The 11,321-nt window shown below is 29.6% G+C and overlaps 1 protein-coding gene across 1 annotated transcript; it reads right to left on the reverse strand.

Annotated features, from left to right (window-relative positions):
- Positions 1-2,616: 2,616 nt before the first annotated feature.
- Positions 2,617-11,011, reverse strand: LOC126743968 (sodium/potassium/calcium exchanger 3-like). Its single transcript, XM_050451261.1, has 9 exons — positions 10,700-11,011; positions 5,662-5,816; positions 5,421-5,601; positions 5,182-5,369; positions 4,824-4,971; positions 4,358-4,768; positions 4,199-4,300; positions 2,906-3,122; positions 2,617-2,848 (listed from the first exon to the last, which is right to left on the reverse strand). Exons 1-9 carry the CDS (start codon positions 10,839-10,841, stop codon positions 2,731-2,733), a joined length of 1,662 nt encoding a protein of 553 aa, XP_050307218.1. The 5' UTR covers positions 10,842-11,011; the 3' UTR covers positions 2,617-2,730.
- Positions 11,012-11,321: the final 310 nt, after the last annotated feature.

Below are 11,321 nucleotides of genomic sequence, written 5' to 3' on the forward strand. Positions count from 1 at the left end.
CATAATAAATGGCAACAAAAAATAACTTATCTCTCTAAAATACACAAAAAAGATTAAATAAAGAAAAATATATTTTTATTTTGTTACAAGCTAATTCACAGAGTTTCAACAGCTAACAATCCAGTTGCAACAGCTGCACCCAACAGCATTACGCTTTGTGGTTATTATTGTCCAATTTGATGAGAAAGTAATATTTGTCGCACCTTACCTTTAAATTTATAAAAAATATATCTTTTTAATTTTGTTTGATAAGGAGTTGTACGTGAATGATCTTTGATACATGATAGTATGTTTGGGAACCTAAAAATTATTTTTTTTGTCTTAAAAATATATTATATTTTTGCGTTAAGTACATTATTCTTAGGACAGAATTAATTTCTATGAGATGAAGAGGAATTTAGAGAGGGCTATAAACCATTGACACTCCGATATTTTGCAGCATATGTGATCATATTTTTTAATATTATCGTACGTATGGGAGCCTACAGCGTGTGTTTTGTATCCTTTGTATTTTATTTCTGTCAGTGTTGTAGAGGAAAGTTCCATATATCAAATCGCAGTATCCGAAGTACTACTCTTACAAATTATACAATGTTGCAACGTATTAATTTCACAAAACTTTTTTTTCTCTTAAATTTCAAATTCCTCCTCATTGGGATCGGACGGTATTGGAAATAAAATGATTTCTTTTCTAATTCCCTATCTTACCCTCTATATAACTCTTATAATAAATAAACATATGTCATCCAAATTTCCATCTGAGTGGAAAAAAGCCGATTTGATAAACCGATTTAAAAAACCGACCATATAAAAAAATAATAACCCAACCGAATTGTCTCATTTCCAACTTTTTTTTTAAATATTGGCAAAAGCCATGCATCAACAAATTAATGATTTTTTACGATTGTTGGCCAAGGAGTTCCGCGAGGTAGTATTTTAGGCCCGTTTTTATTTCCCATTTATAGCTGCGATTTTCATGAATTTTTAAATTCCTGAAAATCTTATCAGTTTGCAGACGCTGTTTATCTTTACCACTTGTTTCCCTTTTGTAAGTTGAATAATGCCAAAAAAGACCATAATGCTGACCTAGATATAATTTTTCAGGTGTCACCCTTTTCCAAACTAGCTTAATGGTATTATAAATCTATCCGAAAATACTTTGCAGCATTCTAGTTGGGAAAAAACTTAGGTAGGTATACTTCTAGATAACCAGCTTAATTTTGAGAATCATGTCAATAGCATTTTACAAAAAGCATATTATAAACTAAGAACTTTATACATGCATAGGGACATTTTATCAATCACTATCAAACTAAAACTTACTGGCTTATCTTTTCTAAATTACGGAGAAATATACTATTTTGGCCAGCCCTTGCTTAAAGGGACAAATTAAGTTTACAGAAACTACAAAATGCTTGCGTTAAGTTCTATTATAACAAAAGAAAATTTAACCACGTTACTCTGTTATTAGGCTAAAGCTGAATGAATGATTTAAAATAAATATGGCTACTCTGGTCTATAAAGTTGTCCACACCAAACTTTCCAGATATTTGTATGACAGGTTCGCTAGTAATAATTACATATATGGCCGACAATTACGTCGCTCTTAAAGTTTCATGTTACCAAAACATAGAACTGTCAAATTTCAAGGCTCCTTTACTTATAATGGAGTTAAAATTTATAATACACTGCCTAATATTAAGGTTATTAGGCAGTGTATTACCTAGCAGGTACCTTGCAGTACCTAAACCATCGGTGAATACAAAGGCGGTCAAACTCAACTTTAGTAATAATACTCAACTTGAGTAATAATTAAGCAATTTTAACACCGATAGGAAATTTGCGTTCAGTGCTTTGAGTAAATTGGTTTTATGATTTCTTTACGGTTAGATCGAGTAGCCCTGGGCTAGATCTCCCGTACCTTGATATAAACTTTTACTTAAGATAAAGGGATTTACATAGTTGTTTTTTTAAATTAAAGTTTAGAAAGTGACGATTGTTATATAGAAGTTTAGAACTGCACTAAAAGAGCCAAATGCGTTTTTAGTGCAGTTTTCAATATGTTCATTTTAACGCAGATTCATCTGTCAGGTAAAAGAGTTTTATAAGGTGAAAAAAAAACATTTTCTTTTACATATTTCTTGCTTTTTATAGGACCCATATAAAGTAATTTCGTTTTATCACTTTGAAACTTAAAAAAGTTGTTTGAATCATCTATAGATTTGGTCAGAACAATAGCTTCCAAAGTAAAAATTTCCTTTGATTTTATTTCTTTTGACGCAAAAATGGCACTGAGAGAGAGAGAGAGAGATGAATGCATGAGGATTGGATGCAGAAGGTCCCGGGTTCAAATCCTCTCTATGTTATGGTTTTTTTACGACGTTGGGTGATAATGGGTATTTGGTTGTATTACATTCAACTATATTTATTTTTAAATATTTGAAATAATTTACTTATTATAGTTGCTAGGTTTGTTATTAATATTTATAACTGCTTAATCTAAATTTTATAACAGTATCATTCGCTTTTAAGGTTTGATGCATCTTTAGGATATAATACGTAATCTCTATCTTCTCGAGAATAAGTAGGTAAGAAAAAATCATCAAAATGTCAAAGTATTTTTAAAAGTGTTATTACTATTAACTGCAAATACAACTTGCAAACATTAGGCAAAAACTTAAATATTAAGTAGTTTTAGTATCCAAGATGGTTGTCCAAAAATATTGGCTGTCATCTGCCGCATGTCGGTAAATTAACGGGGAAAAACACGTTTAACTCAACCAGTGTAGCGAACACTAAAAATCCCACGTACATCATGAGGCAACTTAGACCAATTTTCCAATCCAACCTATAATAAAGAAAACGTAATACATAACCTTAAACCAGACGTTTAATAAATACTTACTTAAATCGGTTAAAACAGAAACTTGAATACACTAATATTAGGGTGGTAAGCAAGCAGGCACAGCTATAGTTTATTCCTTGAGAATTTATAGTAATCCAGTATTCGCCAGCGACTTTTGGATAAAAAGCAGATTTAATAAACCAGGGTAACCCTAAGCAAAGCAGAATATCAAAAGTATTTGATCCTATTGAGCTAGATATTCCCATTGCTCCATGACCTGAAACATTAAAATCATAATTATATGAATATAGGGCATTGGTAATCAAATTCTTATTTTTATTTATTATTCTTGTATTTTTATATAAATATTTTATTCTATTAATTCTAATGTAAGGAGTATTATAATTAATAGCCCCTATTAATTTCAAGAAAATTACAATATATTCAGTATTTCCAATCAATTTTTCACCTCCATTTTATTTTCGTTAATTTTTTATATTTTCCAAAGTTATAAAGTGATTTCTCATATGATCAGCTTTTTTAATTAAATTTCAATTTTATTCCTTCTGGAAATTGGAATACTTCCTGTCTGTTCTAGAGACCTCAATGTCCTTGGAGTCATTCTACACCTATCACTATTCTATTCATTTAAACTTGTTTATGTCTTTTGAGTGTTTATGTAATTTTAAAACATCTTCCAGTAAATCACTGCTAATCGATTTTTTCAATTTGCAATACATCACTGTTTATACTAATAATGGAAAATTATCCTCTCCAAGACTTCATCATATTTCAGAAGAGTAAATCAATTAATGAAGAGAATCCTCAAAAAACGCTCTCTTAGAAGACCTCCAGATAAACGTAATTTAACACCAAATGGTTACTTCTAAATCTTCTTCCGTAATATAATTGTACGAACTTTTAATGCCTTAATATTCCCTATAGATTGACAGACAGATCACCAAATGTAAGCTCACAGGATATTTTTTTTATTCTTACACATCAAACTCAACAGCTTAGATAATAAATATTTAGTTTTGTCAGTAGTGTCAAGGAAATATCAGCCTCAGGGTGATGATTCACTTCAAGAATCTTGACTGTATTTTTTTTTTCGTTATTAGTCTTATACGATTCTTAATATGTGATACCTTTATCATGTGAATCATTTTGATAATCGATGATCGATTCATAAGTAGTACGACTGAGTTTTTTTAATCTTTCATTTTTAAATCCCAAAAGCCACTTGAAAAATTCTGATGACTTCAAGTTTTTGTATGCTATCTGGGAACAACGGTCAAAAATATCCTTTAAAATCTTTAAAAAATATATTTAGCAACTGGATGAAACACCTACCTTGATTTGTAACTAAAACGCTAGAAACTGCCTCGGGCACACTTGTCCCAGCAGCCAAAAACGTGAGACCCATTACCGAATCTGGAATTTCCAATGTGTCACCTATAATAAATATAAAATTAAATAGCACTCCTAAATAATAATTATTACTGATATTACCTATAATAGTGATCAACCATGCCACAACATAAGAAACACTCCCTATCCAGAAAATGCACATAATAAATGTAACCGCAAACATTTTCGGGTGGTTCTTCATGGTAGGTGTCGTCATATACAAAATAAATGAAATGGGCCAAGTAAATGTCCACCAACATTTCGCTTTTTTCGTATCTTCAGTCGGCCATTCCCAGATGTTCGTTGATTCTTCTAATTCTTCGATGTCTTTTAACGTTAGATCAGAAGCCAAGATGTCGTGTACCCCGCTGCTATAATTGTTATTCACTTTTCCATTAGATTGGACGAGTAACGGTTGGTTTTCGCTTATAATTTCTTTATAAAACCGCCTCCTTCTGAATTTAGTCACAATTTTGTGAAAACACGATCTTAGACTGTCATTGAAAACCATTACTGAAATATTATAATATATTTGTATAGATTAACTTTTTAGGATTTAAACACTTACCGAGAACGTAAATAGTGTAAAGCAACACTAGACATAGTGCTTCATAATAGAAAATTTTTCCGTCCTGCAGAAAAACTATGAGCAAAATGACTGACATACCATAAACTACGCTATCTCTGGTCAACGGGTACCATTCTAAGTCTAACACCTAAAAATTTCATATTATGATATTAGAGGGATTAGGGCATAGAAGAAAAGGGTAAAGATTTTAAAATTAGTATTGGCTCACTAACTCGTAGAGTTTTTGGTTAAATATCTCTAGGAAATCTATATTGATTACACATATACTTAAAATATTAGGATAACCCTGTAAAATTCAAGACATTCCTGGAGTTCTTTAGTTGAGGAAAAAACTTACCATATTTGCAAAGAAACCACAACAAGCTGGTACAGCTAAAATATTAAAAACGGCAGAACCAACTATAGTGCCCACACCAAGGTCTCCCTGTGTGATGAAGGTACCAATTGAGTTAATAAAAATTTCCGCACTGGAACTCGCTATGGCCATAAACGTTGCACCAGCTACATCTTCTTTCAGGTGAAGAACTAAAAACTAAAATGTGTGGAGCTGTATCATGTCAGGCTGAAAATAATTACCATCACAGAGTTTCTTAATGCAAGGCACAAAGTAGTCATCACAAACAACAGCTAAGAATATAAACAGATAACAGGCTATAAATAAATGGATCAGGACCCAACCATGTTTCCTTTGTTCCCTAGTGAGACCGTCTGAAGGGAACTCTTCTATGGCTGGAGGTGTACAATTTTGTTCATTTGCCTAATACAAGATGTCGTTTAAAAATCAGTTTATAAAATTTGAAGGTGATATATTACTTACCTGGGAGGTGGAGTTATCAAGGGAGGTAACATTTTGACTTGCCCCAGAAGATGAATTTTGCACTTTGAAATCTGGTGGTACAGTCGCAGTTTTATTTCGTGGTAAAACATCTTTGGACAGAGCAAGCAAATGGCGCGAACTCCTATAGGTATTTCCTAAAATAAGAAAAGGATAAGATGAAGAGAATAAGGATCAAGGGTCTAAATAAAGTTGAGTAATTGAAAGTAAGTCGCCATCAGTACTAAGTTGGAAAATTGTAAAATTAAAAATGGGTGTGTATTCTGTATGGTTAAGGGAACAGACGACCGAAATTCTATTAATTAATATATGTGCGTAGAAAGGCTTAGGAATACCTTGAATTTAAACAAAATTATGATTGATTGGAACATTTTTGAAATCAATAAACTAGTAATAATACTCAAAGATTCTTCTTACAGATCAAAACAGACATTCAATAAATTAATTGACTAAGTGTACCATTTTGAAATTTAGATTAGATACGCCAACTTTTGAAATCACTTGCTAAATAGTGAAATAATTTTCTTTTCCTGGAGAGTTAGTTAAAATTGGGAAATGATGGTCAAAAAACACAATTTTCAACACAAGTTGAGCAAAAATCTGATAATTTCTTAAATATGTTAACAGTTGTGTTTGAATTTAGTTTTGTAATTTCTCGAACAGGAGGTGTCAATTTTTTTCGGTTTTCTATGAATGCCTATAATGTTCAAAGTAGTCAAGATAGATTTTTTTAAATATTTTTTTGAATCCCTAAGCATCGGGTCTATTGCTCGTTTTCGGCTTATCGTTGATTTTTGGGACACCCTGTATATGTTCTGATAATTTCAGTTTCTGAAATGATCATTTTCAACGCATCATCAAATACTTCCAGCATCCCACTCAGTTGTTACTTATTATGAAAATGTCATCGGCAAATCGGAGATGGTTCAAAAAGGACCCGTTAATATTTATGCCTTTAGCTTCCCTTTGTATTGATTTAAACGCATTTTCCAGTGCTGAGGTGAAATTTAGGGAGATGGTATCGCCTCGTTTGTACTAGTAAATAAATATTAACATGAAATAAACTTTGGTATGTGGTTAGTCATTAAATTTGCCGTTTTTTAAATTTATTAGGAAGAAAATCATAATTTTTTTTCATACAATAAATACATTTTTACAAACTTTAAAGTATCCAATAACTACGTTTTAGGCAAATTCTTCCTGAAATTAGGAAATAATCAAAATGTGGTAAACATAATACGAAATAATTAAAATGTTTGCAAAAATGAAATAAAAAGTACAGGGCTAACTTGTTTCATTAATAAAGGAGCAATGGTAACGTGTCATATATATATTGCAAAATATTTTGCAACATTTGCAACAAGTTTTTCTAGATATAATTTTGAAAACTTTAGGAATTTCCGTAAATATCGTCATTTATAATCTAAACAAAGAAATCTTGATCTTGTAAAGTCTTTCTAAGAACGATTTGTGACGTTTATTCGTTAGTTAGTTAAAACTGCTAGATCTATTTAAAATATCATAAATATTATATGAATATATTTTCTTTTAAATGAACGCAATGTAAGTTCTAGAGTTAAATAAAAAAGTCAATCTAGGCTCTCAAAATTTTGCCTTTTGGACCCTTTACGTGCATTATTATACACCTTTTTACATCTATACCTATTACAGATATAACAGATTTATTTTATCTGTAAGGCATCACTTTGATTATGATATTTGTACATCACTTTATGTTGCCGTATTATCATCACCTATCCAGATAATGACGTCTTTAGAATGCGAATTTGTTGCCTGGTTAATTGTTTTACCCGAACATTCTTCCTAATAATAAATCATGGAATTGCAATGCATGCAATATTGAGCGTTATATTAACAACGCAAAAATCTTATTTGTATAACGCAAAAAAATATGAATTACGTCAATAAACGTTTCAATAAGGTTTATCACCTGCAATGTGGTAAGATCAACATCTCGAATCTCAAAGAAATGACGCATTATTATATTCAATATTGTCGATTTATTTGCTCTGATAAAGTAAAAAAGATCTTGCACAATAATTAATAAAAATAAACTTTTCTGATATTTTTTCCATATTACGTTAAGTGTTTAGACTAAAGGGTGAAGATAAATCAAGTGCTTAAAATATTCCTAAATAGTATTGGAAATATTCTTTGCAGTTCCTTCAGAAAAGTGAATATTATAAAAATAAATTGGCAACATTAATGGTAATAAATTAAAAAAATATTTTTAAAAGTAAAATTCATGATAAATAATAAGCAAAGAAAAAGGGAAAACATAAACACATTTTTACTAATGTCGAATGGATCCATAAAAGACTGAGATTTACCTCCCTGAAGCCTCAAGACTGCAGTGTCGACGTATTTCAAGGAACATTAATTACGAGTACAGTAACTTAAAGTAAAAAGATAAATAGTTGATTTACTAATTAATATTGTAAAGTTAAACACAAGAGCTATTTACAAAAAAAGGCATATAATTTATAAAACTCAATCTTTTTCGTTTACTTTACTTATTATTTTACAACTGTGTGCACATACTAATCTTGATGTTCCTACTCATAATATATATATTAACAGCCATATTCATTCTCACCATATTACGATTTCAGGTATATTCTTGACACCACGTCTTCTCTTGACCCCAACAGGACCAAATGGAATACCTATACTTCTCCTAAAAAACTGTAGTTTTAGACCATTGCATCATATCTTTGATCTTTCTCTTCAAACAGCACAGATATCTTTATTAAATCTATTTTTAAGACAGGTGATAGGACCTCTATTACTAATTTTCGTTTTATTTGCATACATTCTTGAAAGTTTGATTTCTGTGACTTTCTGTCCTCACTATTGGATCCATTATTGTTGTAACAACGTTGGATGCTTTGCAGAAGGGGTTTCAGTTGGATACAATATATACCGACTTCTCTAAGGCATTTGATTGAGTTTCACATAATATGTTGCTTCATAAGTTTAAAGTGTATGGGATTTAAGGAACTTTATTATCTTGGTTCAGGTGCTACTTATCCAACAGAAGGCCTAATGTTCGAATAGACGGTTTTCTCTCTAGGGTAATTTGGGTTTCATCTGGTATTCCTTTTGGCTCACACCTTGCACTACTCGTTTTCATAAATGATAATAAATGATATTAAATACTCGTCTGCATAGATGATATTAATGAACGTTTTAATTGCCGCAACTACCTGGTTTTTGCAGATGATCTGAAACTAAGCTGTGTTGTCAAATTATTCCAGGACTTTGAAAACTTACAATATAATCTGGATAATGTATTTTCTAACCTAACTTTCAAAATCAAAGAAAAAGATCTCTTAATAAAGACCTACAAGAGGCAATATTAGTTTTCACTATCCAAGTCACCTTACTAATTATGGCTCGAATAAATCTATCTCTAGAACCACCAGAGTGAGTAATCAACATTCTGAAATTGACTTCTTTGGTTCGTTTACATACTTTCCAGAGACAGCTTCCATTAATATTGTAATTGTTTTGTTAACTTTGGTTTATTTCGCTAATAATATTTAAGTAATTAAATGCACAAAACATCAATGAATTGAAAAGACATTGAAAAACCAAACAAGTCAAGAATTTGAATGTATTTATTTTTAAGATATTTAATTATTAAATTTATGTATTTTGTAATTAGTGCCATCAAACAATAAAAATATTTGCAGATCAATTAAAAAAATATTCAATCAATAAAAATTGTTAAAACGTAAATATAGGAGGGAATTCTGAATTCAATTAGAAAAATTTTATATCTTATACAAAAAAAGAGTTGTATAAAAGTATTTTAGAACATAAAACCATGCCAAAAATATACTAAAGATATGTAAAATTAATAGAAAAAAAATGTAAAATAGGATAAATTGTCCTAAAAAAAGGATTCTTTTAACAAGCCTAGATATTTGTTATAAAGATTAAAAAATGACAAAATTATCTTATCGATAGGACAAAATCTGAAAGCGGTCTTTTTAAAATCAAAGACTGTGGCACTTATTTATTACTACTAACTAATATGAAATTATTTAATTCATATGGATATAAATCGATTTTGTAAATAATAATTTTCAGCTTATCGAGATAAAGATATAAGAATATTTCAATTTTTTACATCAAAATTTATAATTAGTTACCATATATTTGCTTAAATTTTTGTAGATAATTTTCTTTTATGAATTATGAATATATGGTATTGATTTTGATGAGAAAGATTTATTAGCAGTTAAAAGAAGTATTTATTTATGCATTTCATTTTTTTAAAAAATCAGTTAAGGATCATTATTAATTAAAAATATATGCGCCATTGATTTTTGAGTATGTTACGTGCATTAGATAAATAAAATAATGGTAATCAGTCTACCATCTGATAAAATAAATATTTTTGAGATCTTTGACGAACAATCGTATTTATTTAGGATTATGTAAGCTGTATTTATTACAAATTTATTCACATAGAGATCAAACATCTTAAAACAACTTTTCAAACAAACTATTAACAAATTTCCCTTATTCAATTTCAATACTATATTTAGCCTATTTATTTATTCATCTACTTTTCGTCGTACTTTTTATCGTTATTAGTGTAATAAGTTTGATAGTACCAAATTAAGATTTATTTTTTAATTTTGTTTAAATTATTACTCTAGTGTGTTGTTTAAATAATTAGTATTAGTGTATTCATAAACCCGTGACAAGGTCATTTGTTTATTTAGACATTTTAATTTTAAACTTTATTTTACTGTATTTTGTTGAATAACCTTATTATTATTATTTTTTTTTTTGAATGAATAAATTTTTTGGAATTTTTTTGAGTTCATCAATGTTTATTAAGAAATTTGTAACTGACTTTTTTGTCAAGTTTTATACCTTGATTGTGCAAACAAAGCATTACTAGTTTTAAAATCACCCATTAAAGCTTTGTACTTAACTAACCCTTTTTTATTATTATTATATAAAAGTTTAAAAAAATATTTACCTAAAACGGGTTCATTCGAAAATCCACCCTTAGCATTATTTGCTACCAAAGCCACAAATAAATAAGTAAAACTCACAACACAAATACAAGTGACCCTAAAAACCAACCCTATTTTTCTAGTCCTTAATAACATTTTTCCCATAATTTTCCGCTCCTGTCAGCTATAAAGTAAAATGGTCACAAATTTAAAATAGCAGTACTAAAATCTTTATTTGTCTTTTTCTGTCACATGAAAAACTGATAACACCGGCAAGCGATTAACTATGCACTATCATCGCATATGGTTCGTAAAATAAACTTTGAAATTGAAAAGAAAAAACTTTATATATGTATATATATATACTCTCTTGACTTCTTATCTTGTATAAGAGTACCTGTTTAATTGTGGAAAACTACTTTAAATTATCGAAAAAATACAACAATATCGCTTAAATTCATCGTCAACTCTTATCGAAAGTTAAATAAAATGCTGTTGTAATAAACTACCTATAAGTGCATATTTGTAAACAAATATTGGAAATATTTTGAACTAAGTAAGTTATAGGACAGAAGGCAATTATCGAATTTGCGATTCTATGGTCGGCCGAATTTTCCATTATGACAATAAGATCTCGTTCCGCAA

This window comes from Anthonomus grandis, chromosome 13 (assembly GCF_022605725.1).
Source record: "Anthonomus grandis grandis chromosome 13, icAntGran1.3, whole genome shotgun sequence".
NCBI lineage: Eukaryota > Metazoa > Arthropoda > Insecta > Coleoptera > Curculionidae > Anthonomus > Anthonomus grandis.

What these genes read in the sequence shown, in the direction of transcription:
- LOC126743968 (XM_050451261.1), bottom strand. Translation starts at nt 10,841, where the DNA reads ATGGGAAAAATGTTATTAAGGACTAGAAAAATAGGGTTGGTTTTTAGG. An exon ending in CATTAAGAAACTCTGTGATG is followed by an intron (nt 5,370 to 5,420) that starts GTAATTATTTTC and finishes TTTAGTTTTTAG; the next exon opens with TTCTTCACCTGAAAGAAGAT. An exon ending in GTGGTTTCTTTGCAAATATG is followed by an intron (nt 4,972 to 5,181) that starts GTAAGTTTTTTC and finishes TGAAATTTTTAG; the next exon opens with GTGTTAGACTTAGAATGGTA.